The following is a 16941-nucleotide window of genomic DNA, read 5'->3' on the forward strand; positions in this document are numbered from 1 at the left end:
ACATGACATGTTTACTGATTCGTAATCAAAATCCATTACTAATCCCTAATCGGAATCAAAATAAGAAGTTGGATTCCAATTACAGATTACTCATGTGTTTACTTAATATAAAGAATGAAAATGCGAGTAGAGTCCACACAAATTAGGAATTCAACTCCTCATTTGGAGGAATTAGACTTTTGGATGGGAAGTGGTATTCTAAATCTTAGAGAATTAACCAATCAAAAATTCATATTTTTTTACCCATTATATAATCACACAAATTTTAAAATTCAAAATTTGCCATCCACTTTAACCCAACAACGAGCATTTTAATAATCAAATTGGTTTCAATTCCAATCCATGGAAATTTAGTAAACTTACAAGTAATCTGTACCATTTCTACCCGATTCCAAATAGTTAAGTAAACATGCTATAAATCTAGTGAGTTAACCAATCCAACCATGATGTACGCTTACCTGATTAAACAATGATACTTGACTCATAGTTTCGCACGTGTCATAACAATTCTCACATGCAATAACAATTCTCAGTGCATGTTCCCATCGCATGCGGGTGTTCTGAGATGTATCCATGTCAGATCAAACATCACACGTGAAGGGTCGATGTGACTCCACGTGTTGTTTCATTTCATAAGCCGATACCTTCATCTCCATGTGGGGTAGTGGACATGATATGCCCAAATATTTACCAATTGACTGAGCTCTGCATCCTTAATTGACTTCGTCGTTTGCATGTTGAGCGCCATGACAGAACTGAAGTACTATTAGAAGCTGCTTATGACATCAAGAACTTGGAGCTATTTTTGAGAAATTCTAATTCAACAGACAACCAAATAATACTGCTAGATGAGTTACAGGTTACCTGACCACTGATGAGCTGTCCTGGCCTCTTATGATCAGCAGTTCAGTTTTGACAAGACGACCTTCATATCCCCGCCCACGAGGATTTCATGTCAAGTCTATTCATACTAAAGTTCACTTCCTCTGCAGTAGCTTTCAGTATGGAAAATCTCCAATTCCAATCTCTTTGCTGTGCAAGTTTTCATATCTGTGCATACGTAATTCAACAGGGGAAATTACACCACAAAATCTAAAAGCAAGTTCTTGTTGACGTAACTTCTAGCAGCCAATTATCTGTATTCCTCCGGAATTAGAATGGGGCTGCGTTAAAAAACACCCTGCAACAGCAAATTGTCCTTTAGACAGCAACTTCCATCTGAGGGACCCCGTGCTGAACATGGCCAAGTTTGATCAAAGACCTTCAAACAGTAAATACTCATCATACAAGCTCACAACAACAGGCTTCATTATCGTATTATAACATTCCTTAGAGAACGTGACTATGTCTAATTAAACGAAAGCATAAGCATCCTAATTACAACAATGCCTGTACATTCCAGTTATTGAAACTCGTAATGGATTCCTTATGCTTTCAGTCAACAAGCTTCCTTAGGTGCGATCTGAGCAGTCCTTTCCCTGCACCACATAACAAAACATACACCTCAGAGATCAATGCAGATACTATCTAGCATCAAGATAACTATGAATGATTCTGAACTGATCAAATATCTTCAAAGGCCTTATCTTTTCCTGAGATAATGCTAGTGACAAGTTAAACAGTACGGTATACTCATCCTCTTACAATAAACCACATAACCTAATACCCATTCTCAAGTACAAATAATATAAGATGCAGCCATATCCATAATTATGTGTTAAGTTAAATAATATTATTCAATTGTTTCCAACGGACCTGTCTACCATCAATGCATATATAGACCACAAGGGTACCAGATACACGACCCTTGGTACAAAGAAACAAACAGGTACATGACAAATACATAAAACCTAAAAAGCTAGGTCGTAGCTTCCCACATCGCGGTATGGTTTTGCTGTTAAAATGGAGTTATACAAAAGAATGCAACTGCCTGCAGGATTATGAACATATCATGTGCTAAAAAAGGTGAGCTGACATCGATGATGAGCGACAGCTATGGTGAACCACATGCTTCACTGTTTCCTTGTGCACTACAGATTGCTGCTCTGAAAGGACTTTTTCAGGAAGCCAGCCCTTGGAGGCTTGATCCTCTGCTATCACATTTGTAAACCGTTCATTTGATTTGTTGTATTTTAAAAATAATTTCCTCTCTGAATTGGCCATGGTGACGACCTTCTTAAGGTACTTTGAAGACGCTGAAATTCAAAAGATTGGGACAAGAAGAATAAGGATATTGGTGTAACATATAAAGATTGACTACCAAGTTGGAAAAAAGTGAAAAGAACCGAATAGAACACCATACTAAAACCATAAGCAATGGACATATGTTATTACAACGTTATGTATGTGGACAGCAAATCAACTTGGCAATAAAGCACACCAGAATGTAAGATATTTCTTGTTTACTTATTAAGTTACTTGTGTCATCTCCAACTAAACTGAGCATGAGTTTAGTAACTCGGTGCAAGATAGAAAAGTTGTATCCTCAAAACTGCCAAAAAACATAAATAATAGTGAATTGATATTTGTTAAATGGTCTTCTGGCGGTGGCTCACTGTTCTAATTATTTTTTCCCTCCAAGCTTACCAAAGAGGAGGAAAACAAAAGGAAGCAGAGTCTCTATTTTAACAAACAGAATACTGTTTGAGTGCTCAGTAAAGAGCAGGCCAAACATCAGACTTTTGCAACTTGTATGCTCACTGTGATGCATATTACATTACATTGCGCACCTGAAGCCCTCAGTACCTCACAAGTTTAGGTGATTTCAGTTGCCAGAACCAACATACTAAAAAGTAGATTTCTGGCTACAATACTGCTTCCTCCTCAACGGCCTTCCAATTCAAGGAATGCTGAGCAATCCTGACTGCCTGTTCTACATGAAGTTCTAATGCATGGGTTCACTCACACATGCAAATCACCGGCAGCTACCCTTAGCATTTCTCTAGCCTTGATTTATCTCACAAAAATAAAAATTTATCGAAAATTGCCAAAACATGGGATGGACAGATAGAATTTCAATTTGATGAGAGTTTCAATCTCAAAGGTGTATGAAAATAAAACAAAAAGAGAAAACAAAATTCTAAGCATCAGCTTTGTCACTCCTTGAGCCACTGTCAAGGTCTCACATCTTTGTGAGGTTGCTTTTCCTGTGTATAAATTATTATCTGAAAGTTCTAGGAAACCACAATCTAAATTGCAATATAATCCTATATGCTTAAAGAATATAGAACCAACAAAAACCTATGGCAGAGGCACCAACATAACTCATATTTTATCATAGCATAACTCTGAATATATTTTGACCAAACCCTCTCAACTGGACACGTGGAACAAATGGCCCACAGAGCAGAAGCCGACATGGCCCCGCCTAGTCACTGGAACTCGTAAGTACCATCAGCAGGGGTGAGCCCTTGGCAACCTCACCTGCCGATCCGGCTCAATGAAGGTACCTGCCATGCCACTTTCATGTGGACACATGACGACCCCTAGAGCTATGTCCACAGTCCCACATCGAAACTATAACCCAAGGTGCTCCACCCCTTTTGCCTATAAATAGGGCTCTTGCACTAATGCACAAAGTAATAGTAAACTTAGAGAACTCTATCCAATTACTTATCTTCTCTATCCTTAAGCTAACTTTAGCATCGGAGAGCCTTCGGCCGGTACCACACCTCTGCCGAAGGGGCCACGCGACTGAGGTAGACCTTCTATAAGTTGTGTCCAATTTTGGGCATCAACATATTTAATGGTATCAAAAGCACGCTTAGCAACTGATGCTGCTTTTGCACCAATGGTTTCTCATAACTTGACCCCATCAATTGATTCTTATGTTAATTACCCAATCAAACAGGAAAAAGGTGAAACTCTATTGTGAATGCCAATAAACTTGGAAGGCTCCAACGACGTACTTCAAATCAGTGCCTAACTTATATCTAGGCCAACTGGGTGTACCTGGATGCATTTCAAGAAGAGGCCTACATCAGGTAAACACCACCCAAAAGTTCAGCTAATTAAAGTATAAAAACAACATTTTTAAGAGTTTCTTCATTTTTAACTCCACTCTAACTGCAGAAAACACCAAAGATTGGCAGTGCCACAGATGTATTTTTTCCCAACTTTTATACACACACACACACACACACACACACATAGGCACACACACATGTACATATGCCTTCTAATAGATGTTCTTTCGATTAAAAGGTTGGTACCACATTCTCTACAAAACCCAAAAAACTTCCAAACGTTAATAAGAAAAGCAAGAGATTGTTGGCCATCTCTCCTACTGTTCAGTAAACAGTAACACACATGCACAGACACACATAATAGTGTCAAGATAACCTCCAAGGTAGACCCAGCTTAGGTAGAACTGGGTCATAAATATTTTCCTTTTACTTCTTTTAGAACTTGGCTGTAAAATCTTTTAATAACTTTACAGTGATAAACATTATGACTACAGCCACTCATCCTATAAATATGATTATTTTCTTGACACCAACATAAGTACCATAAATTTACAATATCAAGTAACATGCTTCATAACTCATTTTGGAGCCCCAAGTCATATTTACCTTCGACTAACTTCTTCTTACTTTTCTTTTTCGATATAATTTTGACCAGTCATACTTCACCAGCTCCAAGTTTTTAAAGTATAAATTAAATAACCACCACCACTCCTAACATCTTAAGTTGCTATGCTTGATCACATGCATCAAACATGATTCACGCATGATTTTGTTTGGCTGATTAAGACAACTTTCATGGGGAATCTGCAGAAAAAATTGATTTTTCAAGTTGAGATAAATATAAACTAAGCACCAAATGGTGGAGCTTTTGGGTAGGAATAAACTAGTGATACTTGGCATTATATAACAGTATAGATACATTGCATATCAAATAGATTAGCAGGGTGCAAAAACCACTGAATCACATATGTAATGCCCATTTGCATTTCTGAAAGCTGTATCAATCAATTACTTCCTAGATTCTACCAATTTGGACTGTGGGATCATTTACTAGATTTCATAGGCATTGTTTCTCTTTTTTTCTTGTGGCCTAATAAAACTCTAATTTGCTTTCCAAGAACACACAGAACTTTCTAGAGATCAATTCAACACATCGCCAGATCCTTATCAATGAAACAGACTAAGCCTCTTAAAATACATCTCTCCTTGCCCACACTGAAGAATGAAAATATTTAGCTAAGTACACCATCACAAATATAATTGAACCTAGTTTTACATTTCCAGGCCTTAGTTTTGCAAAGGTGTTTGACTTAATGATTGTATCACAAATTATGAAATTAATAACCATCATTGCATCCATAAAAGAGCTTAATCTGCATATTCTCAAACACAAATGTTTAATAAACTGTGTTATAGAATTTGTAGTTTATAACTAAAGTGCTCCCTACTAGTTTATGATGTAGGATATGGGTGAATTGAGTATTTAGGTAATTTAGCGGCAGCAAATGGCTTCACAACAAAAGAGTTTTGGCTTCACACCAAGGAGTCTCTAATCTCTGGAAAGTAAACTTTTCTTAATATCTCAAATCTCAACTCCACAATGAATTACATGAGAGGGGTATTTATAGAAAACTAAAACCTAGAGACAATAGGATAAAAAATCCCTTGCTAAAACAGAAATTCTAACCTAAATAAAATAGGAAACTTAGAAATCCTACTAAAATCTGGAAAACTTAAAAATCTTACTAAAATCTGGAAAATTTATAGAACAAGTTAGAAACTAATCGCAGGAATAAAAAATTGCCAGATTTAAAAACCAAATTAAATGACTTCCTCTTCCATCTCTTTCTTTTGTAAACCCTAATGGGTTTGACAAAGATGTCCTCATCAGTTTATTCTTTAAGTTTGTGTGCTTAACTCCATTGCCCCTTTACAGTGCGCAATTGACACCAAAGCACAGAAAATATTATGAGACAAAATAAAAAGGCCAAAAGATAAAGACCCTTCTAAAACTGGAAGAATAATATGGTCCAAATTAGAATTGAAAAGGAAAGAATATAATAGGAGAAATAGTACCTTTAGGAGGGCTACTAGTACTGGCTGATGGAGGTGAAGCAAGCAGGGGAGCATACATGTAAGAGTCAGACTTCAGATAGTCCCCAACCTTCTTCAGCAACCTCTTGTTGTTTCCTTTAATGGGTTTCCTTCCTTCCACTCCTAAGAATACAAAAAACCACCCAATTGAGCCAAATCTTCAAAACCCATCAACACAAATACACCACAGAAGTCATAAATACTATAAACAGTAAAATCTCAGAACAGAGTTGAAAGAAAAAGAAAATTATACCTGTAATAGATGCCCTTGTCTTCATGGGTGAGCTAAAGCCGTGAGGTGGATGAGAAATTAGAGGAGCAAACATGTAAGAGTCAGAAATGAGATAGTCTATGACTTTCTTGAGCAGTTTCTTCTTATTACGCTTAATGGGTCTTTTCTTTTGAACTTCTAGCAACATTTTCTTCTCCATAATTCTTTTCTCTGGTTTTGGTTTTGGCTGTGGCTTGGGTTTCGGGAACAGAAAAGTGGAAATTCTTTGGTTCTTGGGGTTGGCTTTAGTTCGAACATTGTGGCGGTTGGAATTGTTGTGAACAGGTGTCTGCTAGTGAGAGCCTTTGGCGTGTCGTTTTGGCGCAGGGGGTTGGAAGAAACTGCGACGTGTGGCAAGGCCTTGCATTTAGGAAATTTAGAGGGTGGCAATGGAATGTTATAAATTTGGAGTTATTTATACTAACACCCAGTGAGATTTTTAATTTTTTTCACAAAAATTCCTAGGATTTTAAAAATTACACGAACACCCCCTGAGGTTTCAGATTACCCGTTTTCGTTAATTGTTCGTCCACAAATTGATGATTCAATTCAAAAAAAGTATGCAAATGAAAAAATTAACCTCAATGAAAGGTTAACTCTGTCATTTGGAGAAATTTTTTTATATATAAAATCATCAATCTTTGGATTAAAAATCAACAAAAAGGGGTTTTGTATAAACAATTTAAAACCTTAAAGAGTGTTCATATAATTTCCAAAACCTCAGGGGGGTTTTGTGAAAAATATGAAAACCTCAAAGGGCTATTAGTGTAAATAACTCTATAAATTTCAAAAACTAAAAACGTGTTTGGTAACTAATTACAGTTTTTAAAAAAAGTGACAAGTGAAAAGTGGACAACGGTGGTTTGGTAACTAATTTCAGTTTTATGTGAAACTTGGAAATTAAATTTTTTGAGGTCAAATTGTGAATTTGATAACATAGAATGAAAATGCATTTTACAAAGAGTTCGTAGTATTTTTCGGTAAATTTTTTGGAATTAGGATGAGTTTTTTGTGAATTTTGGATATGGAGTTTTAGAGACTTGGATTGGGTTCGTGGCCAAACACAAGAATCGAGAGGCCGGATCCAAGAAGAGAGGTCCTGTGAAGACCCGTATTTTAAATGGATAAAAGAATATATTTATCATTTGGATAAACTTGGACGATATTATCTTTTTAAGATATTTATCTTTTGGATAAACTTGAATGATATTATCTTTTTAAGATATTTATCTTTTGGATAAACTTGGATGATCTTATCTTGTTAAGATATTTATCTTTTGGATAAACTTGGATGTTCTTATCCTTTTAATATTGAAGTTTATCATATCCCTATAAACACTATAAATAGGAGCATAACCTTATAGTTTCAAAACATGAGAAATTAGAAAAGAAATTTAGAGAGAGAGAGAGAGAGAGAGAGAGAGAGAGAGAGAGAGAGAGAGAGAGGTGATTCTTGGAGGAGATTTAGGGCTTAGCTTGTATTTTCTTAACTTGGAGCAATGCTTTGGAATCGAGGTAGGGGTTTCTTGGAGGCTTTGACGGGGATTGATCTAATTAAATCTCGTGAGCACTATATTATGCATGATATTATTATTTGAAAGGCATAATTATATCATGTTATGGAAATTGGCTGGAATTCTTGGGTGGATAAAGAAAGTATGGAAAAGAGGGTAATGGGAAGGATCTTTTGTGTAGTTGAGTCTAACTCTTGGCATGTACCAGGTCTCAGGGATCCCACAGTGCACATGATTTTTATTAGGTGATTCGGGACTGGCGACAGGGAGTTAGACATGATGACTAACAAAATGGGAAATTATGAGATGATTGAGATGGGTGTTAGTTCATATAAATGGGCATTCGGGACCAAATGGTATAAGCATGGTATGGGACGTGCAGGTCTGCTTGTCCAGTTATATGAATTAACGGGAGTAGATGAAGAGCATTCATTCATGTATTATTATTAATGTGATATTTGGTTGTGTGATTGCATGTCACTTAATTTAGTTATATCAATTTACTGTGGTAAGGTCTCATGTCCCTACTAAGCAGTGGTTGCTCATCCCTCACCCTGTTTAATTTTTTAGATGAATTAGTGGGTAAGATAAGAACTAAATCGGTTGAAACTGAATTAGATGAGAGTGATAGAGCTTTATTTATTAATTGTAAAATTGTAAGATTTTGGATCTATTTTTATAAGAGAAGTTTATTTTAAACCCCTGTTTCGGCTTTTATTTATTTTATTTTATTTTTTATTTTCTCACTCACCGGGCGCTGGGTTTCCATCTACCCCCGGGTTCGGGGCGTGACAAGTCCCAAACAACGAGTTTTGGTAACTGGAGTGCATTTAATATGTGGTGATGTATAATTAATGAATTAAATAGGTCTGAAAAGGAAATGAAAATGAAAACTAAGGGTGATTTTTAAAAATAAGGGTTATTTTGAAAATTGAAAACGAAATCTGTCCCCCAACATGTTTTTCAGTTTTTAATTTTCAATAAAAGTGAAGATGAAAACTGAAAAATCAAACGAAATGATTATCAAATAACCCCTAAATAAATATGAAAACAAGAAAGATGTGTCAAAAAAATCAAATACAATTTCCCAAATCTTTGACACATCTTTCTTGTTTTTTTTTTCTTGAAAAAATAAAAGAAAACATGATTCATTCTAAACAAGGTTAATTATTTAGGAGAATTATTTGTGAAAAAATAGGAAGAAGGAAAAGTACTTCTATATATTTATCTTTTACACTATTATATAAAATCAAAATTTAATTGTTAGTGTAATGTTTAGATTTCTAAAATATTATCGATTTATCTAATTAGAAGAAAAATTCATATGATTTCTTTTATCATCGAGTACAATATCATCAAATAAACTTAAAGACGTGTAATCACTTGCAAACCACATGTATTTTGTAAATTTGAAACCTTTCAGGTCAAAAATGTATTTGAAGTGCAAGTAATGTGATTTAAATATAAAGATGAACTTATATATGTTCCCTCAGAACCGACTGCATAAATGATTTGGGCCTGTTCGGCCCCATTACTTCGTGGGCCTCCTTAGGCACAAAATGATTGATTTGGGGCCTTCTTTTGGCCTTTTGGGCCCTATCACTTCACCTAGTGATGAGGGAGGGTTTGGTTATTTTTGTTAGGCCTAGTCCTGTATCAACATATTTTATATCTCCCCCTTTCTCTCTTTTCCCTCTTTCTTCGACAACAACGAAGCCCACCCTTCTTATCTCTCCCTTTTTTTCTCTCTTTCCCCCCCTCTTTCTTCAAGAACCAAATCCAGATATGGGTTTTTTAAAAAAGTTTTCGAGTTTGAGTGTGGCTCGGCTATCAATCGTGGGGGCAGTGCAGTGGTGGATGGTGTGGGTGGTAGTGGGCGGTGGGGCTGGAGTGCAGAGATGGGTTGAAATTTTTTTGTTTTTGTTTTAAAAATATTCATTTTAAAGAATTCATCCATCCATTGAAAAAAAATATATTGAAAATAGAGCTCAAGTTGGAAAATTAAGTAAAAAGGAAAAGAAATAATATAAAAGAGAAGTAAAAATAAATTAATGCAGGTAAGGGTAGAATAGGAAAGAGAAAGAACAAAATTGATTAAAAAATAAAAAAGAGTGTAAATGGAGAAAAGGGGAGTGGGAAAATCATTTTTAAAATGGTTTATAAAAAATATTTTATAAAGTTTTATAAATCAGTTATTCTCCTATGCGGACGTTGTGACGTTCATTTCCTTTACTTTAAAGTTTTTTTTTTAATGGTTTATAGTTTTTAATTTATTTTTTATTTAATCCACGTGGCGTCATATAATTGGATATGTGTAGTCATCAATTTAATATATTTTTGGACAGAACTTGATGGTAAAGACTACTTGTGAGCGCACATATTCACCTTAAGAATCACGAATGACTCAAAAAAAACATAAAGTATGCAATATGATAGTTTTGTGAATCCCAGGGGTGTTTTGTGATTAAAAAAAACCTATATATGCACCCCAAATGACCAAAACTTTAATTTAATTAAAAAACAATTTTATCCAAAGTTGAAAATCTATAACTACCTCTTTATTATGTTCCAAATGTGACTTTTCTTTCTTCTAGTCAACACAAAGATGCAAATTTCTAGTATGTAAGAACGTAAAAGTAGAAGGGTCTCTTTGCTTCATTCAGGTATAAAGAGTAATAACCAGTAGTACATATATCATACAGCCAAGAGCTTTCGTAATTCACTCGGATATGTTGTTACACAGTGATATTAACTTTGCTTGATGAAACTGGCTTTAAACCATGTTTTAGAGCAGCCTTCCATACTATATCAATTCTGTCGACATCAAGAGCCCCAACTTCATGGTGAGTCCAGCCTTCTAGCAGATGAACCACGCCACCAGCATGACATGCATGAACCACTCCTCTGTCCATGGTGTACTACATTGCATTTTCCAATATTACCAAAAATTATCGTCAATGATTGATAGGTTATAAAATTGATAAAAAATTTAGACGACATATTACGAGGATATATGTGATTATGTCACATAATGAGGTGGCTAAAGACACTATTAGTGCCTAATAGCAAATTGACACGAATAACCGTGAATGTTAGCTATTAGGCATTTGTACGTAGTACTTTTAGCCATCTCATTTTGTGTCATAGATGTCGGTGGCTATTAAATGCGCCGACCATGTAAATCAAGCCAATGTTATCCAACAATACAAAAATCTTAATTACTAATAAGAAAAGAGCTTAGTTACCTCACAGGAGCCAAGCCCTTGAACATCATCAGGTAGTCTCATGGCTGCAAGATCACCATAAGTGCAGTCTCTTCTGAAATGCAAGATGGGTGGCACAACAAACTGATGAAAATGTGCACCACTTGGGGCCCAACGTTGCTCTCTTGGTGTAATCCATTTGCCAACAATCCATGCCTGCCATTAATTGGTACCAACAATAGTTCATATTAATTAGACTCACAAACAAATACTCATGCTTTATATTTGTATTTCATATAGAAAACGATTGCAAATAAATAATTAACCCTGCTGGCGCTTCCTTATAATCGCTTACCTTACAATTGCGAGCAGCTTGGTACTTTGTGACTTGGACAAGGTAGTGTTGGCAATCTGCTGGCGCTTCCTTCTGAATCTTTTGAAATCTCTCTGTTGATAGAGTCAGCATCTGAGCCATACATCATTGATTAATTAATAACCCCATGAAAAACTACAGCAATTAATCAATTTCCTAGAAGCACTTAGACTTTTTTTCAAGGAAAAAAGTGCTTCTACAGAAGAAGTGCAAAACATGCCCTAACATGAACACATGATCACCTTCATAAGTAAATGAGGAAAAAGGAAATAATATACTTACAAGGACTCGAACTTTCCTACGGCAAAGGTAGAGGGCAATGGCTCTTCCAAGCTTGGAGGTAGCTCCACTGAGAAACACCTCTTCGACATCCTTCGGGATCTCGTTGAGAATAACAGCTGCAGTTAAGGTGTTCCCATGGACAACTCGAACTCTAAGGTCTGGATGCTTGTTCACAAAGAGTGTTCCGCCCCCATTCAGTCCTTCGTTCTACATTAAGAAAATGAACAGTTAAATATTTTTAATTTGAATTTGGAGCCATAACTATAGCCCGACCTTTTTTTTTTTGCTTTCCAAATTTAAGGACTAACAACCTCAACCTCCTACTCATGTCATTCATCTTGCCCGCAACTTGTGGGAGGATGTTACCTCTCCTGCTAGGTCAGGTCAAGAACATGAATGACCTAAAGTTTTGGTAACAATAACAATAATTAAATAAAATTAACGACGCTTTTTATCTTCGAAACCATATTCACATTTTTTATATTCGACCAAAACAAATTTCATATTTTTAATATGGTAAAGTGGCATTTGGTTGGTGCATTGTTGTTTAGGTTTGTCGTACTTTTTTAGTTCCAAAGCATCCATCACGAGTCTTAAATGCTAATGTTATGTGCAGCAAAAACATGTGCATTCGTTTTCGGTGTGGGGTGTTTGGCAGATCAGAAATTTCATTCAGAGAGTTAATATTAGTACGGCCGGGGCCAACAACCAAACTCAGAATTCATAATACTGGATTAAATATTTTGAATTCCGAAAGAAAACGAATACCAACCTTATTTAATGCAGCAAGGCTGATGACCTTGACTCCCATCTTGTCTGCTCTAAGGATTGCTTGCTCTATTTGCTTATTGATACCGTCTAGGGCAAATGGTAAAAAGTACTGCAAGGTAAAAAAACAATTTTTTTATTTATAGAAAAACATTGCATTAATTAAAATCACAAAATCACAAAATTTTTATAAAAATCTTACGAGGGCAAACCTGAAAGCCATATCTAGGCACAGCCCATGTCTGGTGCAAGCGGCCTCTGAGGTTGTAAAAGGTAATTAAAAAAGCTTTAGCCCATGCCCACATTGCTAGCATGGCTGTTATGCTGCCAGGCCAGAAACCCACCACGAAGAATCTCATGGTGAAGGGCAGTGATGAGAATGATCGGAGAACAAACGGCACGTGCATAGCAGACGACAGATCCACCACGTGTGCGAGGAAAACGAAATCCGGTGCCCTCCCATTTTTACCTGCAACATTAAGGATGAAAATGTGCAAAGTTTTCAGTGACCTTTCTGTTATTGTCCATGCATTAATAATTTATTAAAGTTGAGAGGCATGCATGGTCAATCTTTGTCAACGAATTATGACCATATTATTTTGGACATCACTTGTAGGACCTATGAATAATATTCAACCTTCCCATATTGTTTTGTTACAAGATTTCTTATGATGTCAATGTCACTATGAAAAAAGAAGAAGAAAAAAATTAGGATGAAAGTAACTTTTAAATTATCCACCTGCATTTAAGCTTATCTCTTTGTGTAGTCCCCATGATTTGCTGTTCAGGGTCTTCCCCACTGCATCAAAGAGAGGCATAAAAAGGCAGAAATTGGTGTCCATTTCTGTATGGTGCAGGCTGTGGTATCTGCAAGACATAAGAAACTGATTTTTAATTTACTAAATTGGTGCATGAAAATTACCATTTTCAAGGTAAAAACACCCAACAAATTTTAAAATAAAAAATAAAAAAATTCATTTATTACCTAAAAGTTATTTTTCCCATTTACAGTAAGTTTCCCATTTACAGAAAAAAGTTTCATTTCCTTCTCTTCTGGAGGCAACATACACTATTTAAAGATTGGGCTTCTTTTTTGGGTTTGAAGGTACAAAAATATGTCATATGAAGATGAAATTAGTTAAAAGTATGCATTAATTTATATATAATTGTGGGTACTTACGTTGGAGTGTAGAGAATATATCTGAGAAAGGGAGCTTTCTCAAACAGTTTATGAGAAATCACTTCAACATTGGAATGCCCCAAACATCTCAGAAAATCAAAAACCAAAACATATCCGTAGATCACGAAGATTGATCCACAACCCATCAGAGTGCTACCAAGAACTGGAATTCCAACAATTGCACTTAAAACCAGATGCTCCAGAAGTGTTGCACTTCCAGCTGAACAATAATATTAACAAAAATAATTAATAAATTAATCAGTCAAAATAACTAAAGGGACGAAGAAGAAAAAAAGAAGAAGAGAATTTATAAGTCGGTGCTCATATTAATGATCTTACCTGTAAAGGGCTGCGGTACTGGAGAGGAATGGTGAAGTGAATGGTAGTTTTCAAAAAAGTAGTTGCCATGGAAACGTCTATGCATCCAGTAATATAAAGGCTCTGAAACTCCCACGTGCAGTACCAGTGTAGAAATAAAGCCGATTGTGTTCCACAATGGAAGGTTTTGAAGAAATGGAAGCAAATAGCAGGCCGTGGAGGCAATTAGACCTTGGAGAATTATGAAATTATCCCTGCCAATTTTTTTAAATTTTATATAAAAAAAAGTAAAAAAATTTGATCCAAAATTAAATTAAACAAATCAATAAATAAAAGTGAAAATATATATGAATTGATTAATTACCAGTCCCATTCCTTGTCAATCTGCTTGAAATCAACCCCTTGTTGGAGAATCCGACGAGTTCTTGTTAGGAAAAGCATGTTGGTGTAACTACTCCATAGCTGATGAACTAAGCCTCTAAGTGCACATATTATGAGAATATTTAGACACCAGCTGTTCATGAGGACCTTGAGGGGATCCTCATGAATTATTGAGTACGAGGCTTTTCCAATCAGAGGTCCAAACAGCAGATACTAATTTCCAAATCCAAAAACAAAACCAGACCCAAATCAGTAACAAGCTATTAAAAGATGCAGAAGATGTAAAATTTAACAGAAAACAAATATATTGGATCATGAAGATTAGTTTCTATACCTTGTAGGAGCCTAAGAACTCCCAAGGCCAAGCAGTCAAAGGAGCAGCCATATTTCACCCTACAAAAACAAATCTTCTCTACAGGTTTCTGATGATCTATAACCAAAATCTGTTTTTCTTTTTCTGATCAAAGTCACACAAAGATGGTTGGAGAGAGATGATAAAGAGCTGACAGGACTAGCTGGCTGAAGAGAGAAAGATCTCAAGAGATTTTATCATCACCTTGCGTTTTGAAATTGGCTAGCAAAAAATTGTGCGGCTCTCTACTTCTTGCCTGCACAACTTTAATTAGATGAATCTCTCTCTCTCTCTCTTGGAAGATACATGTGGTGTTATGTTATGGCACAAAGTTAGTCAACAAAAGCCTTTATGATTCTCTTTTTCTCCAAACCCTCAAGGCACTTATATAGATCAAAGAATCAAAGGATGCACATCAAAGACAGTTAGGGCTCTTAATCAATTTCTATTTTTTATTCATATACATGTAGCTTTGCTTCTTCCTTGTCCTGCTATATGTCAGCTTTTGGACGGTCGCAGTCACCTCCCCAACCCCTTATAAGGCTCTTGTTGTATTCTATGAACTTCTACGCGTTCTCATTTTCACACCATATGTGATGAAAACTGACCACAGCTGTAGAGTGATGGCCTAATAATCCCACCCCCTAGAACAATTAATGCCTCATATGGTTGGGAGCTTGGGAGTGGGCGATGAGCTTTTGCCCTGTCTGGGTTGTTTTCGTAATTTCATAATCTGCTGTGACATTTGCTTTCATCATCAATGTTAAGGTAGCATCAGACCTCAGTTATTAATGAACAATGCTAGCCCTTATTGACATGAGCAGTCTGGTGTTAAAGAACCAAGGGTACCGTTGGTAAATTCCCAAGTCATTTATATGTTAGGGCAAGAGTATATCAAAGTTTACCTAATATTTGAATGCCTTAACCCTAAATAATGTACATGTACATTCAACCAAAAAAGAGAAAAATTGTATATGTACTTGTACTCTATCGTATACTCAACCTGACCCCTCGTGTCGATCCATTATGGATCTAGCTCGAAAAGGCTCAACCCAAACACTTCATTTTTCATGCGTGTTCATGTCCTGTTATCGTGTCGTTGTAAATGATTCTTCTAGATCTAGTAGAGTGGTCGTCAGGTGCAATATATTGAGTAAGTGTGTGGTAGAAATCATTTAATACATTTCTCACATCAATAATATTTTGACTTCAACAGGTCGATATTGCTTAAGTTTCACTTTCATAGGAGATCTTTTCTAAGATTTGAAAAAGAAAGTCCGCTAAATGAAAAAAACAATTGATCGAGTGATGATAATTTTCTTATGAACGTTGACACATATCTCATGTTCAAATCCCCTCTTTTCGTTGATAGGAAAAGATAACAAACATACGTTCCGGAATAAGTCTATTTTGTATTTTATTTACATGGCGATGAACACCAAGAAAGGACAGAATAGGCCGATGGAATAGGAAACACATTAATGCAACTTTCTTGCTTGGAGTAGGTCGTTGACATTAAATATGTGATGGCTTTGCCTAGCCAAGTTTGACTATAAGACTTGATTTGGTTGAAATACTGGCAGGCTTTCTACCATCGCTCCAACTAACTGAAGGGAAATTAGACTGGGTTAGTTGTATTGGACCAAACAGAAAGGATTTAGTTGTAAGTAGAATACTTCTGGAGACACAATTCCCACCACTCTAGCAAAGTTTTCGATTAAATGGGAGCCACCGCCCCCTGATTGGCTAAAGATTAATTTTTATGGCTCTGTTCGCAACAATATGGCTGCAGTTGGTTTTATCATTCGTGATGCGGATGATCATCTTTTGGTACGTAGCAGGTGCGAAGAATATGGAGTCTTCTATGACGGTTGCTGAATGTCTTGCACTTGGAGATGGCTTAGCCTATGTTATTCAAAATGGATGACGTAGGATATATTGGATATGTAGTTGTATGAGAATGGCTAGGTAAGATAAAAGATGCTTCAAGATGTGTATGAATATGGACGGACTCAAGATTTCAAAATGAGGCAGGCTAAATTTACCTTACGTACAAACCTTCTAAAAGGATAAATTATTCGACAGTACGAGTGAATTTTATTGATAACAAAAAATATAGAGGGGGACATAATGAGCCCCTCAAAATGCATAGTACAACCTTAAATAAAAACAACATTAAACTAAAAGAAAAAAGCCGTTAGTTTTTTAATACAAGTGATAGTTTAAAGGGGGAGGAGGTT

The 16941-nt window shown here is 35.9% G+C and overlaps 2 protein-coding genes across 5 annotated transcripts; both read right to left on the minus strand.

Annotated features, from left to right (window-relative positions):
- Positions 1–1284: 1284 nt before the first annotated feature.
- On the minus strand, positions 1285–6706 carry LOC110760831 (uncharacterized). 4 transcript variants are annotated; one of them, XR_002527300.2, is made up of 4 exons: positions 6313–6706; positions 6042–6182; positions 1756–2195; positions 1285–1478 (listed from the first exon to the last, which is right to left on the minus strand). XR_002527300.2 is itself a non-coding variant. In XM_021963163.2 (3 exons), the coding sequence occupies exons 1-3, from the start codon at positions 6488–6490 to the stop codon at positions 1435–1437; spliced, it is 363 nt and encodes a 120-aa protein (XP_021818855.1). In that variant the 5' UTR covers positions 6491–6706; the 3' UTR covers positions 1285–1434. The 4 variants fall into 4 exon arrangements, 3 of the variants coding, with proteins under 3 accessions (XP_021818855.1, XP_021818854.1, XP_021818856.1); XM_021963163.2 differs by lacking the exon at positions 1756–2195; XM_021963162.2 differs by lacking the exon at positions 1285–1478 and having other exon boundaries at positions 1702–2195.
- A 3769-nt stretch (positions 6707–10475) lies between these two features.
- On the minus strand, positions 10476–15224 carry CER3 (Fatty acid hydroxylase superfamily). The gene is made up of 11 exons (XM_021963160.2): positions 14684–15224; positions 14333–14562; positions 13990–14222; positions 13651–13870; positions 13210–13337; positions 12683–12939; positions 12475–12582; positions 11703–11909; positions 11403–11513; positions 11090–11263; positions 10476–10762 (listed from the first exon to the last, which is right to left on the minus strand). Exons 1-11 carry the CDS (start codon positions 14732–14734, stop codon positions 10580–10582), a joined length of 1902 nt encoding a protein of 633 aa, XP_021818852.1. The 5' UTR covers positions 14735–15224; the 3' UTR covers positions 10476–10579.
- Positions 15225–16941: the final 1717 nt, after the last annotated feature.

This window comes from Prunus avium, chromosome 1, assembly GCF_965620075.1.
Source record: "Prunus avium chromosome 1, drPruAviu1.hap1.1, whole genome shotgun sequence".
NCBI classification, from domain to species: Eukaryota; Viridiplantae; Streptophyta; class Magnoliopsida; order Rosales; family Rosaceae; genus Prunus; species Prunus avium.

Coding starts and splice junctions, on each gene's coding strand:
- CER3 (XM_021963160.2), bottom strand. CDS start 14,734: ATGGCTGCTCCTTTGACTGCTTGGCCTTGGGAGTTCTTAGGCTCCTAC. Junction 12,940..13,209: donor AGAGATAAGCTTAAATGCAG/GTGGATAATTTA, acceptor TTAATGTTGCAG/GTAAAAATGGGAGGGCACCG. Junction 12,583..12,682: donor TGCCTAGATATGGCTTTCAG/GTTTGCCCTCGT, acceptor TTTACCTTGCAG/TACTTTTTACCATTTGCCCT.
- LOC110760831 (XM_021963162.2), bottom strand. CDS start 6,490: ATGGAGAAGAAAATGTTGCTAGAAGTTCAAAAGAAAAGACCCATTAAG. Junction 6,183..6,312: donor GACAAGGGCATCTATTACAG/GTATAATTTTCT, acceptor TTGTATTCTTAG/GAGTGGAAGGAAGGAAACCC. Junction 2,196..6,041: donor TACTAGTAGCCCTCCTAAAG/GTACTATTTCTC, acceptor TTTGAATTTCAG/CGTCTTCAAAGTACCTTAAG.